The following is a 25,273-nucleotide window of genomic DNA, read 5'->3' as shown; positions in this document are numbered from 1 at the left end:
ATAAACTAATTTTGAGAGGAGCGTGTGCTTATGATTGACCACAGCTGGTCCCGCATTAGCTAATACATGATCCACAAATCAGATGATTCCTAAACCACTATAAATAACCAGAGCATTTTACCTTAGCCATCATCATCTTGAAGAATCCCCCCTTCCACCCCTACTCCTCCCCTTTTCCTTGACAGGCCGGAACGGCGGCCCAGTGGTTAGCACTGTAGCCTCACAGTAAGAATGTCACTGGTTCAAGTCTTTACCTGGCCAAGTTGACATTTCTGTGTGGAGTTTACATGTACCCTGTTTGCGTGGGTTTTCCCCCAGGCTCTCCGGTTTCCTCCCACAAGCTAAAGACATGTAAAATAAGTAAATTGACCAGACCAAATTGACACCATAGACTAGCGCTTAATCAGCAATATATCTCTCAATATATATTGGAGAGATCTCTCCTATATAATTCCTAATTTGCATTCGCCATTAACCAGGTGGGTAGTTCTCGAGACCTGCCTAAGCTCAAACTCCCTGCAAACGGGAGGGAGACCCAGGCTCTTATGAGCTCAGGGCTCTCTCCTGGGACAGCATGCCAAACACATTTTATAATCAATCATCAGCTAAGTATGAACTCTTGAATTTTAGAAAAAGGAAAAAAACTGACTGATGGCAGCAGTCAGAACAGAGAATAACGTCAAATTTGCTCTCAGCGCTGATTAGAATCACACAAGTGGTAATTTGTTTTTGTAATTTGCAAAGATAATATAATACATTCATAAATATATATAAATGTTATACCTTTTTTTTAAATCAAAATATTAAAAACGTTCTAGAATTTAAGATTATGATCACCATTAAACACGTCATAACAGTCTTGTGAAAAGGGTTCATAAGTATTTTTGTTGGATTTAGTATGATTTTGATCTTACACTCCAAAAAGACGTTTATTGTTTGTTCAAACTACTTATTTAAAATGAGCTGAAACAACACAATTCTTGAGATTTTTTTGAGAAAACATCATTGTTTTATGTTCAACCCACTTAAATTTGTAAAAAACAAAGTGAACCCTTAATTTTTTAATGTTGACCCAACACAAATTAAATCTGTAGAACGCTGTACACTATAACAATTGCAGGGTTTCACAGGATAACTCAGTTAACGTATTTGTTTTTAGAAAATGTAAGTGGATTGAACATAAAACTATTAAGTTGTCCCTCCAAAAACTTCTTTATTTTATCTGAATGGAGGAATACATTGCTTTTGTCTACCAGTTGGGCATGCAATCTAATCTAAAACCAATAATCTATTGGGTATCCGTGGTGCGACACGGTGGCACAGTGGTTAGCACTGTGGCCTCACAGCAAGAAGGTTGTTGGTTTCAGTCCTGGCTGGGTAAGTTGGCATTTCTGTGTGAAGTTTGCAAGTTCCCCCCATGTTCACGTTGGTTTCCTCCGAGTGCTTCGGTTTCCCTCAAACAGTCCAAAGACAAGCGGTATAGTTGAATTGAATAAGCTAAATTGGCAATAGGGTATGTGTGTGAATGAGTGTGTATGGATGTTTCCCAGTACTAGGTTGCAGCTGGAAGGGCATCCACTGCATAAAACATATTCTGGATAAGTTGGCGGTTCATTTCGTTGTGGTGACCCCTGATAAATAAAGGGCTAAGCCGGGGCGAAGCCAAATTCTTTGAATTATCATAAGTGGTGTGTTAAAGGGATAGTTCACCCAAAACTGAAAATTCTGTAATCATTTACTCACCTTCTTGTTCCAAAACCTGGTTGACTTTGATCAGAAAAGATTTTTTTTAAGAGAACTGGAATCCTGTAACCCATGACTTCTATAGTATTTCTTTTTCCTACTGTATGTGGGCATCGATGGTTATTGAGCTATCTTCAAAATATTTTCTTTAGCATTCAGCAGCATAATTAAGAACATAAAGCTTTGGAATCACTTGAGGGAGAGTAAATGATGAGTGCATTAACATTTTGGGTGGACTATCCCTTTAAGTACATTTAAATGAACTTTCAACAGTCCTTTTGAACCTGTCACTATTAATAAATCCATACTTTTAGCGATGTTCCCTGGTGCTTTGCGTTTGATGTTCACTGCCGCAGATTTTTTTGTTAGCCGTACACAATGTACGTTCCTGCATTCTCTCTCTGCATTGTGATGTAACTGTCAAGTACGAGTGCAAAAGACAGATCCAGTTCACCCACAACACATACACACACATGTATCATGTTTCATCTTCTTCTGAAATGTCAGTCAGATGCGTGTATGTCAACTAAACATACACAGGTGTTTTGAGGGTGTCCAAATCAAAGTCAAATTTACAGAGTGCATGTTCAGACATGCCTGATTACACAGCACAGATAGGAAGGATAAAAGAGCTGTCAGTCAGCAGCACAGGAGGGGTTTGCTGGATTCTGGGGTGTTTTTGATGAGACCAGGGTCCTCTGAGGGATAGTGCTGGCAGCCTTCACTCAAGGCAGGCCAAAGAGTAGCTGACTGCATTTATACAGGAGACGCTCATATGTGGATGACTGCTTCTCAGATTCTGCTCTCAAGTGCTGCTGACTTGAAAATGTCGCTGTGCTCTTGTATTGTTTCCGTATCCGCATGTGATCACATTTTGAACTGACATGTTAGGTTGATAGTTTGAAGATTCACTACCAATTAGTCCGTTGTTCATATGGCTGGGTTAAAAATATTGATATTAATTGATTCTCATTTTGGAGAAATTATATTGATTGTTAAATTAGAAGAATCTTTGTTTTTCTATGCTTTTTTTTCTGTTGATAAATAAACATTTATTCATTCATTCATTTTCTTTTACCTTAGTCCCTTATTTATCAGGCGTCGCCACTGTGGAATGAACCGCCAGCTATTAATTCTGGAATATGTTTTATGCAGCAGATGCCCAGAACACCCATACACTCTCGCATTCACACACACTCATACACTACAGCCAATTTTGTTTACCCAATTCACCTATAGCGCTTGTCTTTGTACTGTGGGGGAAACCGGGGCACCCAGAAGAAACCCACCCGAAAACGGGAAGAACATGCAAACTCCACACAGAAATGCCAGATGGGCAGATGGCTCTGATGACACCCTAACTGGTGTCATTCCCCTTGTTGTGAAGCATAGAGATAGGGGTCCATGTTTAGCCTGGCCTCAAATTTGTATACTCGCCCCTGATTAAGTAGAAATCGGATCTAAAATGTGTGGAGTTGGGGTAGTGGAGGGATGCTGAATGTCGAGAGATAATGGAGGTATGGAATGGAGCTTGATTATTTATAGTGGTTTGGTCTTATGATGATAGGATAAAGGAATGATTGTCAATAATGAGTTGAACTTGTCAAAACATCTGCACGTGCTCCTCCTGAAATTTGTATAAAAAAATCACGTTGTGATTCTTTACTTTTGATATGAAACAAAGTTCAATTTTTTGCATTTAATTTTATGTTTAGTTGATTATTTGATCATGTTTTCTTAGAATAAGCCAAATATTTTTATTCCAAATATGAATATTCTATTTAAATAACAATATTCTCATTATTAAAAAAATTACTTAAGTGTAAACTTGATAAAAGAAGTAAACTTTCGGCCTCTAATATTATAGTAATATCAATTCCCTGTATGTGTTCTTTTCAGAATTGGAAATGAACCTAATTGAATGCTGTTGTGTCTGCCCTGACCATTGTAGTTTCAGTAGACAATGTGTATAATAAGCAGCATGTGTAAAAATAATGAATATTTTCAAACAAGTTTAGCCTGGTTTAGCTCTCCTTCTTTCATTGGTCTTCCTGCTGTGAGGCTACAGTGCTAACCACTGAGTCACCATGCCACCATTGGTTGATCCACTCTTGCCTAAAGTGTTCCAGAATTAAAAATCCAGTATATTTTCTCCATTAAGGAATTGATTTGGAATGATAACATATACATTTGAAAGACATAAGTTGCAAAACAGCAATCTATATCTTTGTTGAATTTATTTTGCATAGATTTTGCTACAAAATAAAGTTTGTACAAATGGCTTGTTTGTGTCATGGCTATTGCTTATGAAGTCTGAAGGATTATTTTATGCTGAAAAAAACAAGATTTTTTTCATGCTTGAAGTCTTTTTAAGCCTTTTAAGGTTTTGAGAAATCTTAGTGATGGTTATGTGTTTTGATGGTGGTCATACAAAATTAGATGGAATGTTGTGGCAATATTTCGGTTAGCAATGGCAGTATTTCTCTGCTCTGATTCATCCTTGCATCTTTTCAGAGAGGGGGAACACATTGATGTGACACTATATTTTCCACATGCTTCACGCTCACTGAGTATACAACTCTCTCTTCTTAAAAGTGCATGTCTAAAGGATTTAGGGTTGTGTTTGCATGCATGGCTCCTTCGATTTGCATAAAGTAATGATAAAAAATATATTCAAGAGGTTTCAACACACATTTGATGTTTATTGATATCGACATACGATGTCTTAGTACGCCACACAGCAAAAACAGATTTAAATCATTTAATATGGGAAAATTAACAGTGTTGTCCAAATTGTTGCAGAGCAGCAGTAAAGTTTGAGCTAGGGCTGCACGATATTGGAAAAGTCTAACATTGCAATATTTTTTTTATTCTGCGTAGGGATGGGCGATATGGCAAAAATGCAATCTCAATAATTATTTTCCATATTAAACGATAACAATATATATTTCAATATAAGTTGTTAATGCTTCCAGATCTAAAAGAGTACCCCAACAATGACTGAATTCACAAATATTAGAGCGTCCAATAAATGGCAATTTTGGCCGAAAGTTTGGTACATTTGTAATATCAACACACTTTTAGATTCTCATTGTTGCACACTTCTGCTGTGTGATTGGCTCTTAGATCAATATAGAGGAAAAATCCAGAGCTTTTCATTGTTATTGACAAATTTTATCGTGATTCTATATAATTTCATTTATCGGCCCAGCCCTAATTCTGCGATATATATTGTGATATGAAAACAATTTCACTAGAAGTGTGGAATAACTATTTGGAAAGAATTTATCATTTTAGATTGATTGGGATGGTTATGTAGCGGAGTGCATATGCATAAAATATAAGAAACAACCTACAAGCATAGATACTGTAAATACAATAAAGAAAAAGATACAAATTAAATAAACAGCGTTTGATTTTTTTTCCGAGGAGTCGAACTGTGTAGTATTCAGGTGTACAGTAGTTGAAGAATCAAATGTAAAACGATACTGCATAGTCTTCATTTTATAAACAATTAAAATCGGTAAAATGTTTTTGGCCTGAATGCTTTTAAGCCCTTACAGTCACAGGCCTCAAAAACACTTTTATTATTATTATATTAGATATTTTATTATATGTCATAATTATACAGACTCAATATAGCGTACATCCGCGATGGGAATATTGCGAATGATCACATTGCAATATCAATTCTGAAACAATATATTGTGCAGCTCTAGTTTGAGCCATCAGTTTTTCAATGGTTTTGATAGGTTTGTGTCAAATAGGCCAGATTTATTATCAACTTGTGCCAGTGTAAACACTCTTTTTGTATAAAAACAATACCATGAGAATTTACTAGATCCACAGTAAACATTAGCACTGAAAAGGGCCTGGATGCAGATTTATGTGGCTGTCCTTACTACATTTTGTTTTATTTGTAGGATATTCCTTTTCTGAAGCAACATTAATAGGAAAATATCTAGTACAATACATTACAAAGTGAGCTACTGAGCAAACTGACCACATAAGTAGATAGATAGATGCAAAGTGGGGACGCTGACAAAGAAGTTGTGGATCCAAACGCAGGTTTATTGAGAATGGTCAGGAAAGCAACAGTCACAATCAGGAGCAAACAGATTAATGGTCATAAAACAGGTGGATGGTCAAAAGGCAGGCAATGTACACAAACAAACAAGACGAGGGTCAAAACATGGCATGCAAGACAAGGGAAACCACATAACAATGTTCACAAAGACAGTATAACAAGACTCAGCAAAGTGTGTGTGTTTGAGAGGTGTATAATTAGTCTGTGTAATTAGTCCTGAACAGCTTCACCTGTGTCTGTTTGCAATTATGGGGATTTAGGCCAGGTGTGTAATTGGTGCATGACTGGATATGTAGTTCTTTTGCTGGTAGATTTGTGATTCTCCAGCGGTTTGTATGGGCTAGATCGCTGATAACTGAGATAGATAGATGGATGGATGGATGGATGGATGGATGGATGGATGGATGGATGGATGGACACTTTTGTACTTTCTAGGTACCAATTTGTATCCTTAAGGTATCTTTAGGGACCCTTTAGGTACAAATGTGTAAATGGAACCACGCCAGTGACAGCTCTCGTACTTTTATTTCTGAGAGTGTATGGTTAGATTATTCACTGCATTGGTCAATTATGAAAGTGAGTTAAAAATAAGTGTTTCTTTCTTTAATTCACACATTGACACTAGGTCACTTGGAAAACTTTCCACTTCCATCTGCGCCTTTATTAAACTGCACTAATATCCCCTGTTTAGTAATTCTGGCTCATTTATGGCACATATTGCTAAAGTGGACCTATTAAATAAGTGTAACTTTTATTTAGTGCAACATAACACTTCTGAAATGATAAATCACCACTTTGCTTATAATTTAAACATTTGCTGCAGAAAAAAAATAATGTATTGCACCCTCGTAGCTGACAAAGCCAGATTCGATCAATATGCAATTTCACCTCCTCTTTACAGCTGCAATGATATATTACCGCTGATGACACTAATAAGCTTTTGAACTTTACAAAAAAGGTTATTATTATTAGTCAGAGAGCTGTACGTGAGGACCAAGTGTATAATTATCTTAAAGCAACTGCCTTTTTTCTTAAAGACACAAGTGGGAATATAACAGATGCATTTAAAGTTTCACTCAGGAGGCAAATAGATGTTTTCCAGCATTTGTAGCATGTCTTTTTTTCTTGATGGTTGCTCCTTGGAGATGCATCGTTCTCCTCTAACTGTCTCCTTCTCTTTTGTCTTTGATTCATCCTTCTCACATTTCACCAGGAAGTGGAGGTCAGTAGTGCTGTATCATGACTTTGCTTGTGTTTGATGTCTTTTTTAAAATGCTTCATCTAATATTCTCTGTCAAAGCCGTAGCCTACTTTTTAATGCAGTCAAAGTTGCGTATGCATCTCTGCTTGACATTTCATTCAAGCGTGTCTTGTTATCTCTCAGAATTTTCCTTCTTTAAATTTCCATCCCTCCTTTTTTCCATTAGTGCTTTTCCATGGCTTTTCATAATCTTAGTGTTGTATGTTTAAGTTTCGTTTATTAATAGATGTAACCGTGGTAGAAGTATTATTGTTGACTGAAGGTTTAAAGTTCATTCCTTGCCGCTCATTTGACTGTTTGACTTCTTTTTCATTTCTGTCAGGATGATTACATCAGATCATGGGATGAAAATCAAGGCTCGAATGAAAGTAAGTGATCTTCAGTATTACTAATAGTGTTATATTATAGCATTCATTAATTAACATTTAGCCAAGTGATCAAAATCGCATGAAATACCAAACAATAGGATTGTTTATTCTCTTTTTAGATTAGGAAAAATGTTCAGAATAAATTTGCATTCACAGAGGAACTGAATCCAGGCTTTTTAAGTTTTGTTTTTGTACAAATGTCATGACGTTCACCATGCATCTTCTTTTCTGTTAGATTCAAGCAAGAATCAGCACAGTTACTGTAGTTTATCCAAATAAGTCAGGACCAATCTCAATTCAGTATGCAATTAAATTGAGGAAAGAAGACAAATCACAATTAACAATGCAAATAATTGTAAGAAAGAGCACTTAAGGGCTGTGCACATTGGGAAGATTTTCACTTGCTCTTATCATTGATGTTAAACAACTTATGACTAAACAAAGGCACTAATGTGAGTGCCCATACCAATGAATGCACCAATTACCAAGAGTAAAAGCATAATTGAAAAATAAAAAAAAAAACACATCCTAACAACATGCGACACAACAAGATAATGGCAATAAGCAATTTGGCTATTGCGCACAAAATGTGACACAACAGATAAGTTGAAATACCAGAGCCATTCCAAAGATCAGAATAGTGGACTCATAAAAGAAATGGTAAAGTTTATAATCTAATTAAAGGTGCTGCATGTAAGTTTTTGACTCTTCTAAAGCATTAAAATACCATAATATGTTTGCAGATATTTAAGAAACATGCTAAGTGAACATTCTTGTTTATCTGAAAAACAATGCTGAAGTCAGATATTCTGCTTTGAAAATGTGTTTTCCGTGCCGGAACACTGTCTTTGTTTTGGTCATTTAACCCCCCAATGCCAATTTAGCCAATTATATTTCAGCACACCGTGTTGCCTTGGTGGAAAACAGCCTATTTTATTAATTCAGTCATGAAGGTTCTCAAAACATGTATCTGTGACCGAAATCCGACCCCCGGTGGACAGTAGCAGACTCCGAAATGAGACCCGGATTCAGAGTTCCACATGAGGTTATTGATTTGTGAATAATGTAAATATTACGAATGTAAACATTAAGTGAGTAGATTACATTGTAACCCCGTGTATTAACAACACGCTACATGACAAGATTTGCAGTGATAAGCAATTTGGCTGTTTGCACCAGACGAAACACGACAAAAATTTAAATACAGCCTTTCAGAAGCACAGAATATGCGCTCACTCACGAAATGGTAAGGTTTATGATCTAATTAATACATATGAAACATCTTTAACATTATTAAATGTACATGCTGAATCATTGTGTTGGTTTTAAGTCGCAGTTCTAAAGTTCAATTTCAAACGGTTTGTTTTATTTTCAAGATCTGAGGTAAACTATCGGTTGCTGCTTTCAGTAGTATGGCAATAAATGTCATGTAAAATGGCATTCAAACTCACATTATTAGTATTTAACACTGAATAAACCACTTGAGGTGTATCTGAGGTGATCATGTCATCAACTGCCAAAAAATTTATACCATTTCTAAATATAAATTCAAGGTGATTGTTTGGACAAAAACTCCTTTTAATATAAAAATATTCCTTCTATCGTATGCTGTTGCTTTTATTTAGAACACAGTTTAAATCAGCTGTTAGACTCGATAGTCAGGCGCTCCTGTTGGTGTCCTCAATCTGACAACCTGCACTTGCATTTGTTTTGATCCAGGACTGCAATACCTAGTTCAACCACTGGGTGTCAAACTTACATACTGCACTTTTAATACATATCAAACCTCTTTAACATTATTAAAAGTACAAGTGACTGATATTTGCTTGTTTGTCACTATTCTAACATTCGTTTTCTAACTATATGTTTGCTGGTTATTTTATTCTCAAGATTTGAAGTACATGATCTGCTTCTGCTTACAGTAATAAATGTCATGTAAGATGGTATTCAAATACATAATTTAACACTGAATAAAGCCTTTAATCAGCACCTGAGATGATCATTGTCTTCATCGGAAATACAAACTGTTTCTGAAGTACAGTTTTCAGGATGTTGTCATGGATGGTTGGGACAAAAACTCTCTATAACCAACACAATCTCACAGCAATTCGTTAATTTTTAATTTAGTGGCTTATTCGTATGAATTCGTACGATCTCATTCGTACGGTCTAATTCTTACAATTTAATACGATTTGCTCATCCCCCAATGACGGTTGGATTTAGGGGTGGGGTCAGGTGCCACGCCTCCTTTTTAAAATCGTACAATTTGTACGACTGAACTCGTACGAATTCATACGAATTAGCCACTAAACTGACAAAACGTAAAAAACGTACGTTTTCTCGTGAGATCAGGCTGCTATAACATGATGCTGTTTATCACATGATGCAGTGGCTCATCATGTGTAGTTAGGAGACAACATCAGGCTATTTTTATTTATTTATTTATTTTATGCACCTGCGTTATAAACTGGTCAGCCACTGAGATTGGTGTTTTTGTTTACATGTCGTTCACATTTGTTCACATTTCGCCCAAATCAAATTGGTGAATTTTATTTCACATAATTTTCTTTCATGGCTTGTAACTTCTTCCTGCAAACTTTTCACCAGGTGTTTGTGCCTTGTTATAGAGGAAGTTAATAGAAGTGCAAAGGTTTACGTGATAAATACACAAGAACAAACATGATCAGTGTTGAGTGAAAATCATCCTGTTGTACATAAGCCTTTAGTATGCAAATGTGCCATCATATATTTTGAATGGATTTTACTTTTAGCAAGTCATTGGAAGATATTACAGTACAGAATAACATTTTGAAAATATTTTGAATTTAAATTTAAACTTTGAATTTAAATTCTCTGCAAATTAGTGAATTTTCAAAAGTGTTATATAGTTTGTGTATGGATACTGATTTAATTAGTTTCATGAATACTGTGCAACCAAAGCTTCGTTGTTTGATTTGAACCATCAACAGAGGTGTCTGTTTAGTTTGTTTGGAGCTGCTTTGCAGAGAGGGCTTTTGATGTGTTGCCATGTCCACCTATTATAAGCATGCTTGCTAAGTGTCTTTGGGCTAAAGCAATCCAGGTAGTGGAGGTAATGAAGTATGCAGCTGCAGGATGAAATGTTTTGGTATGAGAGTTATTTCCACAATAAAAATTTTAGGTTTAAGTTAAATATGTGCTTAATTTTTTTTTCTAGTAAAATCTCTTATGAGTCAAGACCTATCCCTGTGATTGTAAATGTGTCGTTAGCAGATCAGTTTTTGAATAGATTGTAAATAATTATTGTAAATGCAGTTACCACAACCACTGTCTATGTGGTTGTTGTCACTCCTATACTGAACTATGTGTGTACAGAACAATAACAAATGCATAAATAGTAGCTGCATTGTGTGTACTTGGCCAATGTTTGACTCCAGACAGTGTGTTTAGCACTTTGGCCTGCGCAAATGATATAATTAATTTGTTCTGATATTTAGCATTTTCAAACAAACCCCTTACAGTGTCATTGAAGCACTGTAATTATTATTCGATGTAGTGGTTAGGCTTGACCGTTGTTTGCATCTGTTTGTCACAGCAGACAACCCTACTTTTCTTCCCGGCTGCCAAGTGCTAATTGCTTACACAAGAGATGAGGTCACCTCCTCGTTGTCCTAGAGTAGAGCGACTGCCCGGGCATATTTGAACATTTATGTCTTGATTTTTCAGTTGAAATGAAGTCCTCAGAATGGAGGAGTCCATTAGCAAATATCTCAGGATGTAATTAATGGATAATTGCTAGTTCCACTGAAGGCCATGTAAGAGCCCCGGAGGCTTGATTTAGCACTGACTGACACTGGCTTTGTTCCTTCAAAGCACAAATCCACTTAAGCTTCATATGTCCGAGAACAGAGGTCCATGAACTCGATGGTGCATTTTTTTTTGAGGTGCTACTAAAGCTTCTCGCGTAGCCAGCACTACTCCCACATCAAATCTTTTGTATGAAAGTCATTAGTTGAACTCATTCTTTGTGACAATTAGGGAATTATTGTCAGATCCATTGGCCGAAGGTGGTGGAGAGCAGGAATTTACACATTTAATACTAAATGTAATTTTTAAGAATTCACATTTGTGCTATTATTAATATTCAAACAAAACCCAATCAAATGTATTTATCGCATAAAGAAAGGAAGGCATATTTTGTAAGAGGAAAATCAGTGGAAAAAGTACTGTTAATTGTATTTTAACTGTAGCTTTTCTATCGGCTTACGCCACCGCAAACCCTCTGTTATCATTAAAACTACTGCTAGAAAGTTTACTCAAGACATGTCGTCGGAAAATAAGTGCTAATGTTCATTTCACGTTATTGGATATGCATTTGTTGGACTTTCAGTTTCAGACACAGAATTTATGGGAGGCGAGTTTTAAATAAATCATGCATTACTAAGATTTGTTGCAGTCAGTTTATTAGTATTTGGGCCAATATGTAAGCCCCCCAAAACTTGTCTTGTGCCATATTATTAACAGAAGCACCTATTTATTGTGCTTAATGTGTCAAAGAGAGCTATGAGCTGCGAGCTACACAAGAGTTTATTAAATGAAATTCAAAAGAGGGGATGCACAGCAAAACAAAAGAAAGCAAAATCCAAATGCAATGACAGCGTATAGGTTTCCATCACCCTAACCATGAGTTAATGCGCATTTTGAAGTATCTTATGGGAAATGAGTGATGGAAACACCAATTTTTAAATAAAAATCCATTCATTTGAAAATGCTTTTTATGTTTTTACACTATCTTGAGGTGGTTTTGGAGATCTGAAAAACATTTAATGCCAATAATGAGAGATGGAAACGCATTTGGTGAATAAACTCTAATGTAGCGAACATTACACCCACACGACTAATCAGCAGTTTCCATTGATGGTACCTTGTTTACTGTTTGTTTCTATAGGTTACCAATATTACAGTCAGCTGCTCTAACAGCTTGATTAAAATGTGCGAACTTTGAAAATATTTGTCATGTTAGGATGGAAACCCAGCTAATGGTACATAAAACAGAGACTAATGGCGATCATACTAGAGTTTGAGTATGCAAAATACTGTCGTATAGGGCTGTGAAAGGGGGCGGGATTAAAGAAGATGATTAGACATTTAAAAAAAGCGAGCGATTGGTCTATATTTTAAATTTCTGTACAGAGAGGTCACATTAGTCTCGATTGGTCACACCAAGCTTGAACTTTGCAATGCAGCGTACTGCGAAACGTCCAACCCAGGCTCATTCTGAAAACGTACCTCTATATACATTTCTGGAGTGCGCCAAATACTTCCCAGGAGCTACATTTTTTTTGTAGTTTTTGTTTTTTCAAATCCACCAGAGGCCACTGTGTACGCTTTTTGAGATCTCAAATTTCTCTCGCTAGTGCTATTCGCGCATGTTGTTATCACGTAAATCCACCAGAGGCCTCTGTCGACTGGACTGGTTTGATTGACTAAATGACCTGACTGATCGATCTGACCCTCCCTAAACCCAACCAATGGGGTTTTTAAAAGCACCAATTGACTCCGCGATCACCAGAAATGTATATAGGGCTACGTTTTCAGAATGAGCCTATGTTGGAAACTTCGCACAAGCTGTGTGTTTTCCGGTTTGCCACATTCAAATGCATATGAATGGAAGTCTCTGGGGCGAATAGTGCAATGTGACCACGGCTTCATAACGCATTGAGCAATGGATAACAACAAACAACTGATAACAGTTAGACAATAACGAATGCAAGGGGAGTTGGGTTGTGAAGTCTAAGGACATAAAACAAACTTCCTGGTGCCTCTATTGTCCATAAGAGGGCACTGCCAGCAGGATGTAATCATATTTGTCTTGTTTAGTAAGCTTGGCCCCAAAGTCAAAACATGGGGTAATGCATAATTGCTAAAACTGTGTTGTTTTTTTAAGTACGTTACTGAAAGGTGTTGTTACGCATGATATATACTGTAAAATGGTTACAACACAATCTGAAATTCAAAGCAAAAATAAATAAAAAATATATAGTAGTAATATTAATAATTAATTAATTTATTTATTAAATGATTGTGCTAGAAAAGTAATTCTTAACTGAGACAGTAAACAGCCCAACCTTACTCCAATGCTGTTTTAGCTTAAAACAGGCAGGAGAAGATGTCTGATAGGGGGAAGGGCATGGCCTCAGAATTAAAGGTGAATGATGATGCAACATAACGCCACTCATGCTTCACTGCATGGACACAGCATACAGTTCAGTTTCCTGAAATACTTAATACATGAAGAGTATTGGAACTATACAGATTGTTTATGTTACTTGTAAGTTTGGTTACTGGAAGTGTGCTGCTAATACACAGAAACAATTGGTGAAGCAGATCATAGCTATGCTATTCAAGAAAAAAAGAAATACTTCATCAGGTTCAAACCAGGCATTAATATACTGATAAAGAACCTTTAAACAATCAATGAAAAAAAAGCGTTTACATTTTCTTCAAGGTCATTCACACAGAATGCATTTTAGTGTTTAAAATTCCATGCACAGATCAGTGGGATGGAGAATATAGATCTAGAGATCTTTTTTTTTTTCTAAAGTTAAACTTGAACACTGTTTTTAGAAAGCGTGTGTCATGCACCGACACTGCAAGAGATGTGAGACGTGAGTTGCAATAGTCTAACACACTCCTTCCAGCATGTTTTTAAAACAAAGGATCATTGTTAAAAATACACGATAATTACAGTTTAACTGTATTTTAAAAGAAATCGCATGTAGCTTATGATTTGTCTGTTTAATTAGACTTTTAAATTTGATTATATTGGAGCCTTTGCTCCTACTACTTTTTATGCTAAGTAACTTTACTATGATATGTAACTTTACTTTGCAGTTTAACTAAGTGATTTTTATTCACATATTTTGTATTAGTTTAAAATTTATATAATGATAATTATCTGTGCAGGTCATGTAAATGATGGTACATACCATGAGTAATTATGCTAGTATTAAAAAAAAGTGTATATATATACATACACTAATACACTATATACAATATATATACAATATAATGTTATATATAATATATAATGTTTAGAAATGTGTTGAAAAAATCTTCCCTCTGTTAAACAGAAATTGGGGGAAAAAAATAACAGCGGGGCTAATAATTCAGATGGGCTAACAATTCTGACCTTAACTGTATGAATAAATGCTCCAGTAAAAATCCGTAACCTTGTTAACAGTAAGTTTCATTAATATATACAATAATAGACTTTCCCAGAAGTCCATTAACTTTCTATGTTTTCGTTTGTTGTTGTTGTTGTTGTTGTTGTTGTAAGTTTGTTTTTTTCTTATCAGTTAAGCACTTTCACATCACAATTTAATAATATTTATTCCATTACTTTAGTTTTATGTGTGTTACCATGGTGTGTTTAGTTGTGTGAATGACACTGAACAACTTCATTATATTAGTATGTGTCTTCTTGTGGTAAATCTGTTTATGATGAGCACTGGTTCATCATGTGATGTTCTTTTCATCACATGCTTTTAGTTGTGTTTTTGTCAAAGGTATAATGTGTCAATGTTAGTACTTCAAAACATAGCTGTGATAACAGTATAAACTAATGAAATATGGTAGTATAGCATAAAATTTAGATTATTTTGCACTATATTTTAATGGTACACTGATGTCAACCACAGCTGTCATTTTTTAATGAAAATTTAACATTAACATTCTATTTTCTGTTATTTCATGTTTCTTTTTCAGACTGAAGAGTAGTCGAATTCAAAAACAGATTCTGTGTGAACTTCTTAGACTTACAGTAGAGTGTACACATATACAATGCAAACACACTCATCATTGTTTAAAATGTCTTACTCTCTGTAATAAGCAGAATCTATTCATCTTACCTCACTTGATGAATTTTGTCTGCTTTATAAGATAATTAATGAGGCAGTGGTAAAAAGAGATTTGTTCCAGTCCTCCATTTCCTGAGAAACATGATGTTTCCACTTAAAGCAGCCAGTGCAGATATCAGTCAAATGCAGATCCTCTTTCTTCAAAGAGACAAACAAGGAAGAGCTCACTGATCTTACAATGTCATAATCCACTGCATTTCTTAAGAGCTGCTAAAAACTCAATTGAAATAATTAAAGACATTATTTTATGAAGTGCACATTTGTTGTGGCATGATTTGGTTTATATTAGATAAATCTGCCATGTAGGAGAAACAGTTTATAATATCACTTATTTACTTGATGCTGAAGTCTAATTGGCCTTGTAAGATTTTATTTATAGTCTGATATTTCACGAGCATCTGCTCTCCATGTTTCGATTTTCAGCAGGCAGACAGCTAACAGATACCAAAGCAGAACAAATTCCCAAAGAGCCTTATTTACAGTGGCTTCTTGGAAGGTTGCACCGGTCCTTACCTTTTTAATGAGGAACGCATTTGCATTTTACAAGTTATCAGCACAGCTGGTTGTCGCACACATCTATGATGTATCTACAGTACAGTCAGTACGTTTCCTCAAAGCACCAGTGATAATATACTTGCTCATGTCTTTGGGCTTAATAAAAAAATCATTTTGTTTTAGAGTAGGTCAAAAAGATAATTATTGCATAAAACAAAGTGTTTCGATCACCGAGCTGAAATTATTTGATCTAAAGTTCAGTAAAACTCTGAAATATCATTGCAATTTAAAAAAAATATAGTTTATGATGTCATTTATCTTTGTGAGGCCAGTTACTTTAGATCAGGGTCACATGGACTTTCATTCTAATATTTAATTCATGACTCAGATATCCTGATCAGTGATTAAAATATGCTTTTTTTATTATCAGTGTATTTTTATTATTTTTATTATCAGGCCCATTAAGCATGTACAGTTTGTTTAATAGATAATACTATAAAACTGCTTGCTTTTGATATCAGAAAAACATCTGATATATGTATGTACACTACCTGATAAAAGATTTGTTGTCAATCCCAATTGTAAAAGCAGCAAATAATAACTTGATTTCTAGTTGATCATTTGCAAAAGTGGCAGAAGGTAGATTTTCTGATGAGTCATCTGTTGAACTGCATCCCAATCATCACAAAAACTGCAGAAGACCTATTGGAGCCTGCATGGACCCAATGATCTCATAGAAATCAGTCAAGTTTGGTGAAGAAAAAATCATGATTTGTAGTTGCATTCAGTATGGGGGTGTGTGAGAGATCTGCAGAGTGTATGGCAACATCAACAGCCTGAGGTATCAAGACATTTGTGCTGCCCATTACATTACAAACCACAGGAGAGGGCAAATTCTTCAGCAGGATAGCACTCCTTCTCATACTTCATACATTTCAGCTCCTGCAAGCAATAAAGGTCAAGGGGTTCCAGGATTGGCCAGCCCAGTCACCAGACATGAACATTATTGAGCTTGTCTGGAGTAAGATGAAGGAGGAGGCATTGAAGATGAATCCAAAGAATCTTGATGAACTCTGGGAGTCCTGCAAGAACACTTTTTTGCTATTCCAGATGACTTTATTAAGTTATTTGAGTCATTGCAGAGATGTATGGATGCAGTCGCCCAAGCTCATGGGAGTCATACACAATATTAATTCTTTTTCCACTGCACCATGACTTTACATTCTGTATTGTACATTATTTCTGTTAAGTAACAAGGACTTTTGGTCTGAGCAAGTCAGACCTTACTGTCCTAATTAAATAATTAAAAATCAAGGCATGATCATATTTTATTTTGGTAAAATAAGCGTAATCTAGAGTTCTTTGACTTTCATATAAGCCACTTCTGGTGCCAAATGAACAACTAGCAGTCAAGTTATTATTTGCTGTTCTTATAACTTGGATAGGCGACAAGGCGTTTGTCAGGTAGTGTATGTACGTACAGGTGAAGTCAGAATTATTAGCCCCACTTTGTTTTTTTTCTTCTTTTTTAAATATTTCCCAAATGATGTTTAACAGAGCAAAGAATTTTTTACAGTATATCTAATAATATTTTTTCTTCTGGAGAAGTCTTATTTGTTTTATTTCAGCTAGAGTAAAAGCAGTTTTAATATTTTAAAAACCATTTTAAGGGTCAATAATTCTGACTTCAACCCTACGTATTTAATTAGCTGTGGATGTTTGAATATGTACCCTCTCAGAAATAAAGTGGCAAAAGCTGTAGAGCAACAGTTCCACATTGGTGTACAGTACCTTAAAGGATACACTTTTGTACTTTTTAGGTGCAAATGTGAACTCATTAGATTCAAACATGTACCTTTTTTTGCCACAGTGACAATTCTCGTACCTTTATTTCTGATACATACATACATACATACATACATACATACATACATACATACATACATACATACATACATACATGAGATGCTTTCTTAACTGCTGTTTTCTCACTGCTCTAATCCTAGTTATATTTAATTATCCGTAATCCAGTGATGATCCGAACTAGGGTCCGCAGGCCATGGTAACCTTTGATTTGGCCCGCCTTCCCATCTGAGAAGCGAGGGAGAATGATGGGAATGGTTTCGAGATTGTCAATTCAAATTTAATGTAACCCTTTGCTTCCTTTATTGTCAAAAGCTAACTGAAATTAAATGTTTCAATTAAAGGTATAAATTAATCTGATTTTGTTTAGATGTGCATACTGTCATCCGACAATGCAGAGACTTTGCTGAGCAAATCAAGCTTGACTAGAGAATTCAGCATTGAACTCCACTGTGGTATAAATGTTTATGTTTTTATTGCAAAATTATATCATTTAAAAAGTTATACTGCATTAGATAAATGATTTAAAGCAATGTTTTCGGTTTATTTTGAAATATTAAATAAATTAGGAAATTTACCATGGCAACTTTAATGTAACAGAATTTGGCATATTTACCTTAGCCACAGCTCTCAAAGAATTGGCCACCCTTGTTCTTAACAAAAGAACAAAAAACAACTTTACTGATTATATTGAAAGTGCATGAAGGCATTTCTTCCTGCATATACCTAATAATCCATCTACAATGTCATGATATCATACTTTATGCTCTGCATACATCCAGTGCGAACCATATGCATATGCACAACAAGTCATTAAAGTGTTGCTGGTGTGGACAAATTTGATCCAACCAGATGTTTTATTTTTCACATTATCAGTGTGTACCTGTGAAAAGAGCATCTCAGCAGTCATCGAGTCAACCTGTGCTCGAATTAATAGGCCGTCAAGTGGATACAAAGCTTCAGTTCATTAAAAGAAACAGAGACGTCTTTATTTAATCAGCGTGTTTATTTATTTAATTTTCTCCTTCCTGTGTACGCAGCATGTATCGCGTTCTTATCTCCGTAAACCTTTCCCTGTGAGTTGATCCGATATACTCGCCTTTAAGTGGCTCTGGCTGCTGATGTATATTAGCTGCATTAGTCAGACACTGGATGGCTTGATATTGACTCAGTCACTCTTTCCTCCGACCCTGCAATAGTAATGAACACATTAAACTCTGCCCTGTGTGTAAACAAAGGCAGAGAGAGATGATGGACGAGATTCCTTAGCTTTCGAAGCCGGATTGGCATGGCTTATGAATGGAGACCTTCATGGTTTGTTTTATGAGAGAAGCTCACAGGGCCACTGCTCATAAGAAATAGTTAATGGTGATTATGGACAGACACAAAGAGAGTTCTTTGTTTCTTTTTCCCACTTGTATGAGCAGCTAATCAGCGCTCACTCTGGAGTTGGACTGTTGCTATAGCAACATCATCATTCTTGTGTTCTCTTTAATCCGCTCGAGCCTGTTGATAAAGTAAGGCTTTGGTGATCAACCTTGTGCTGTTGCATACTGTACATATGAGCAATATCAGTGCTATTCAGTATATTATTAGCACTGCTGTGATTGGAAATCAATTTAGCACTGCTATTTGAGTGATATTACGTTTATACAACAGCTTGACGGTGCAACTATGTATATGTTTAAAAAAAAACATGGAGTTAAAAGTGTCTTAAAGCCTTTTGTGATTCTGCCACCACCGCAAATCATTCAAACAGATTAAAAAGATTCAAGTTTCAACAGCTGAGCAAAAGCCTCCAATGCTAATTTAGAACTAGCATTAGGATTTTTAACTGCATTTTGTAAGGAATTGCATTATCTTGCTCATGGATAAGTATATTAAGGTTTATAATGCCGAATGGTGCAAAAAAAGTCAGTAAATCTTAAAACCTCCATCTGACAAGTCACCAAATTATATAATACTATACAAACTGATTCCCTGATTCCTTGTATATAAACACCTGAAATGGATTTTTAATGTATGTGGGGTTTATGAATGATTTTTTCCAGGAAAATCAAAAGCAATCTTATAGAAGCATGTCTTTCACGTATGAAATGAATTCTTACACAATGATTATCATCTTAATGCTGAAAAGGCTGTATGTAAACAATAACATCAGTATGTCATGCAAAGACAAGGATCAACTACTGTATAGCTTCATATAACCAGATCTGTAGCCTTTAGCAATAATCAAACACTCAAAAAACTTGGCATGTTTTGTCAACATGCTGTTGGTAAGATCCATATTGCTATGATAATGCAGATGTTTTGTACATGTAAAAATATATATTCATATATGTGTAAACTGTTGTTTTTTTAATTGCTGTTGTCTTGTTTATATTGTTATCAGGAGTAAAGTGTGCTGTACAGATTTACATATTCATTGCTCTCAGCAGCATGGACGGTGTTTGACTGTTAATTAGCATATTGCTGGAAATGTTTATTTATAATTAAACAATGGAACATTTTATCATAATTAATTCTTCTGTTAACTGAATCATGCTCAGTTTCTGGAAGTTTCTGACTGCTGTTCACTTAATAGCCACTGGTGTCACTAATAAGGCTTTCTATATTAGAAAAATACTTGGGGCTCTATTTTAACGATCTAGGTGAAAAGTCTAAAGTGCATGGCGCACAAGCATTAAGGATGTGTCTGAATCCACATTTGCTATTTTAAGGACGGAAAAAAATATGCTTTGTGCCCTGGTGCATGGTATAATAGGGTTGTGCTTATTCTCCTAATGAGTTATGGATGTGTTTTGAGCATAACCTGCATTAAACCAATCAGATTTTCATTTTACATTCTCTTTAAGAGTCAGTTGCATCGCGCCATGGCATAATCGCTATTTACATGGCGGACTTTGTAAGTAGAAAAACTAAATGCTTCACTAGCGAGAAAACAGTTATACAGACCATCTGCAGCGCAAGGATAAAGAATGATCCTCCTCCATTCAGCCTCTTTACTTTCTCTTTACTTTTACTCTTTACTTTACTCCTTTACTTGTGTGGAAAAGGAAACGGTGTTGTACCACTCAATTGAAGACATCCATTCGCCTACATATTTAATTCCGTTTGTTAAGCGCAAAGATTTGTTTAAAAACTATTTCTAAATTTGGTTCTAATTTCCAGCAAATTAATAAATGAACAATAATAGCGAAGTGTGGTCAAAAAACTGAGTTATATCCAAACACACGTCCTATTCTTATGCCCCATATGGTGATGCATACTGTACGTCTTCAAAACCTGACAGGTGGACAAATCTAAACTTGTTTTTATTAAAACAAATATAAATATACATAGAATAAATAAAACTGCTGATAATAATAACATTATACAAATGCAAATTGTGCTGTCGCCTCACAGTAAAGAAGGTCAGTGGTTCGAGCCTCGGCTGGGTCAGTTGGCATTTCTGTGTGGAGTTTGCATGTTCTCCCTGCGTTCGCGTGGGTTTCCCCCAACAAGTCCAAAGACATGCGGTACAGGGGAATTGGGTAAGCTAAAATTGTCCGTAGTGCATGTGTGTAAATAAGAGTGTATGGGTGTTCCCCAGTGATAGGTTGCAGCTGGAAGGGCATCCACTACGTTAAAACATGAGCTGGATAAGTTAGCGGTTCATTCCACTGTGGCGACCCCAGATTAATAAAGGGACTAAGCCGAAAAGAAAATAAATGAATGAATGAAATGCAAATTGTCATGAATAAACTGAAAAAAGCCCCCCAAGATGAAGAAGGCATGGGGGTAGTGTTTTTTATTCATTCATTCATTCATTCATTTTCTTTTCGGCTTAGTCCCTTTATTAATGCGGGGTCGCCACAGCGGAATGAAATGCCAACTCATCCAGCATTTGATTTACGAAGCGGATGCCCTTCCAGCCACAACCCATCACTGGGAAACGCACACACATTCACACACACATACACTACGGACAATTTAGCTTATTCAATTCACCTGTACTGCATGTCTTTGGACTGTGGGAGTGTTTTTTATATTTATGTATAAAATAATAAGTTTTGTAACATTTTAATCCTTTAATATTTATTATGTGTAAAGATGTTTGTGTATTGCTGTACATCCTGTGTTTATTAAGCAATGTGTAAGTGTTTGTATCTGCATAAGCGCATAATTAATGTGCTTTGCGCTGGACTTTAGACCTGCTTTCAGTTGGTCAATAGCGCTGTCTATTTCAGTTCCTCAAAATAGCAACGCGCCAACAATGCACTTTAACACACCTCCTTTATAGACCAGAACTCCCATGAGTCCACAAAGTAGCGCAAATGGATTTGCTATTTAAAAAACGTGGTGCAAAACATGCTGAAAATAGCAACACATCGCACCATACATGTCTTGCACCTTATTGCACCGGGTGTATGATAGGGCCCTTAATGTTATTTTATTAAAAGGCTAAATACTTAACAGATTATTGTGTACATCTCTCATCCTTGCAGATGTTGACACCACTAAAGATCCCTGCCAGAAGGTGAAGTGCAGCCGACATAAAGTGTGTGTTGCTCAAGGCTACCAGCGCGCCGTGTGTGTCAACCGTAAGAAGCTGGAGCACAGGTGAGCCCTTCAGCTACACCACTCTCTTTCCATGCCCATAGCAGTAAAACATGACTGGGTTGTGCTTGCTTTTTCAAGGATATGGATCAGAGAAGCTTTATGCCATGCTACAACATTGTGCAGAATACAAACAGCTTTTCATTACTCGATGGGGTTATATAATCAAGAATCAAATGTCTTAGTCAGAAGATGCTCCAAACAATGAGAGTGCTCATGAACAAAGATGGCAGGGTAGCAAGAAGTCTTACTTCTGGTTTCACAGAGTTACAGACTAACATGTTAATCTGAATGGGTCGTCTGAAAGAAACTTGCACTGACTGATCTTAAAATATATCAGTGCCTTTGTTTTGTCTCAAAATTTATAACAGTAATGATTTTTTCTAAGGCACTTTTTTATTATTTAAAGGTGCCAAATACTGCATTAGTTTTAATAAGTTAAATTGTTCTCTGACATCTACATTGGTAGGTTTATAGCTTCGGTAAATTAAAAAAATCTCCAGAAACAGGTTAATAAGCTCATGTATTACTCCATAAAATACCCATAGAATCAGAAGGTCCATGATTGACCATATATGGCCCGTGTCATGACTATTAATGAGCTCGGCTCTAACGTGCCACTCCTACATACACACAAACACACAGCATGATGTATGCTGAACACGGACAAATATAAACCCAATCAGAGAAACATTAACCTATTTTTCTCACCAGATCTGTTGTGGATATATGCTTAATCTTAATTAAACTTGACAAAAGTGAGTGATACAGATGTCTGGAATATCAACCTCTGCATGAACATACTGTATGACAGTTGAGCTGAGTGATTTGACATGATTCAGCGTGTTTGAATACGTATCAAATTTCACAATAAACACGATAAATTAACAAAAGATATAACTAAACATACATATTTTAATGAGAACAAGGAAACAGTGGTGTCTTTTATTATTCTACTATGCCTTGGTGTACCTAGATTTTCATTATAGGGCTCCTTTAAATTTCATAATTGAATTCATATGGCGTAATCTTTGGTTTACTCTAAACTTTGTGAAACCAGGCTTTAAAGCCACATCAACAGGAAGCAGAATAAAAAATACATTAGGACTGTATTGGTGAAAAAGCAACATTATTAGTGGATATTACGAAAAATTAAATCAAAATTAAATTAAATGACCCCTTTATTTCCACCAGTGTTTTGGAATGTTAAAATGTTTGCTCACTTGAGAGGTGCAAGTGTGTGATACAGACAAAAAATATATATGATATGGGGGATTTTACAATATTTTTAGTGTGGATTCATTAAATTGATACTAAATTCACCGGTGAATTTTTGTTTTAATAGGGATTCTGTTATGTGAGGGACACTGACAATGGAGTTGAGGTTCCAAATGCAGGTTTATTATAAGAATGGTCAGGCAGGCAACGGTCAACAGGGTCAAACAGATACATATAGAGAATCCAGAATCGTGGTCAAAGAACAGGCGAATGGTCAGTACCAGCGGCAGACAGTGTGAACAAACAGACAAGGCAGAGATCAAACATGGCAAGGCAAGAGACACACGTCGTAATGTACGCTAAACCGATAAACAAGACTCAGCCCATGTGTGTATGTGTGTGCGCTATTTATATAGTCCTTAAATCAGTGCATGATTAGCTTCAGCTGTTGTGTGTTTGCAATCAGCGGGAAACAGGAACCGGTGTGTGCAAGGTGCATGCTGGGAGTTGCAGTTCTTTAGTGTGGTGTGTGTGTAGTTCTCCAGCGATCTGCAAGGATTAGTTTGATGGAGATTGTGAGAGATTCATTGAACCATTTACTCAAACAATTTATTCAAACATATAAGGCTATAATCAATGAATGGATAATTGAATCATAGGCTCAATTGATTCAATCAAAAACTATGAGCTCTAAGATGCGCAAACATAAATTGGTAAACCTATAAATTAGTAGTAAACCACACAGATCAAGTTGCCATTGCGTTGCCATTGAGCAGTGAGGTTCTCACAGTGACCTGAGTTTGATTCCTGGCTTGAGGTCTTTTGTCAATCCTTCCCCTCTCTTTCCTCCCAATGGTTTTCTGTTAATACTCTACAATGTTCTATCCATTGAAGTTTAAAAACCCAAAAAATAATAATAAAAACAATGATTAATTATCAATCTGTATTTAGACAGCAAATGTTCAAGTTTATATTGGGCATTGATGACTGATGTTAATATTGAGCAATGTGGTTTAGGTTGAAGCAGCAGGTCATCAGACAGCAGCAGGAGAGTAACTGTAAGCCTTGTCCAGTGTCGTCCTCTGGTCCAGTTTGTGGCTCTGATGGACACAACTACGCCTCTCAGGTACTTCACACCGCATTCAGCCCTCTAGCTGTACTAAAATATGAAAAACTGCAGAAAAATTGATCATGCAGTAGGTATGATCAATTTCTCTGCAGATCTGCTTATTTTAGGACAATTTGATTCATTGCATTTTTGTGCTTGTTCACACTTTTTCTGACATTAGATTTTTTTGTGCTGTATCTAAATCTGTTTTGCTCTGTTATATCTTAAAATTAGACTATTTTTGATGACATCAGATGCTGATTAATGTTGTTTTATATTGTTTTAACGTTTGCATTCTGCATTTATCTAAATGATGATGAATTTCTGTTACAGCCGATACTTAATATTTGTTAAGCTTTTGAATCCTGCATATATCTTTCTTCACTTTTGTTAAACGTCCCATCTGGATTCATTTAGCTCAGTTAGAAATTTGCCTCAGAGCAAGTTTCCTCATGAATGCCTCCAGACCTGTTTCCCCAAAAGCACACAATAGTTATAAAAGGCAAACAAGATGTATTACATGAAAGGCAAGGACAGTTAATTTAGTACGTCATTTTTGCATGTGTGTGTGTGTATTTGTTTTTTAAAAGTCATTCGAAATAATCACCATTTAATTTAAAAAGGAAACAAAAA

The 25,273-nt window shown here is 35.8% G+C and overlaps 1 protein-coding gene across 1 annotated transcript in view; it reads left to right on the top strand.

Moving 5' to 3' along the window:
* spock2 (SPARC (osteonectin), cwcv and kazal like domains proteoglycan 2) overlaps positions 1 to 25,273 on the top strand; it is a 65,544-nt gene that overhangs the window by 15,971 nt on the left and 24,300 nt on the right. The window contains exons 2-4 of the mRNA XM_056471003.1: positions 7,414 to 7,459; positions 22,203 to 22,317; positions 24,550 to 24,658. Of these exons, the coding sequence (XP_056326978.1) occupies positions 7,414 to 7,459; positions 22,203 to 22,317; positions 24,550 to 24,658 (270 nt within the window). The remainder of the gene's footprint in view (positions 1 to 7,413; positions 7,460 to 22,202; positions 22,318 to 24,549; positions 24,659 to 25,273) is intronic.

The sequence above is a fragment of the Danio aesculapii genome, chromosome 13, assembly GCF_903798145.1.
Source record: "Danio aesculapii chromosome 13, fDanAes4.1, whole genome shotgun sequence".
Classification (NCBI taxonomy): Eukaryota; Metazoa; Chordata; class Actinopteri; order Cypriniformes; family Danionidae; genus Danio; species Danio aesculapii.
The sequence above is the reverse complement of the archived record's forward strand: the minus strand, read 5'-3'. Positions and strand labels throughout refer to the sequence as shown.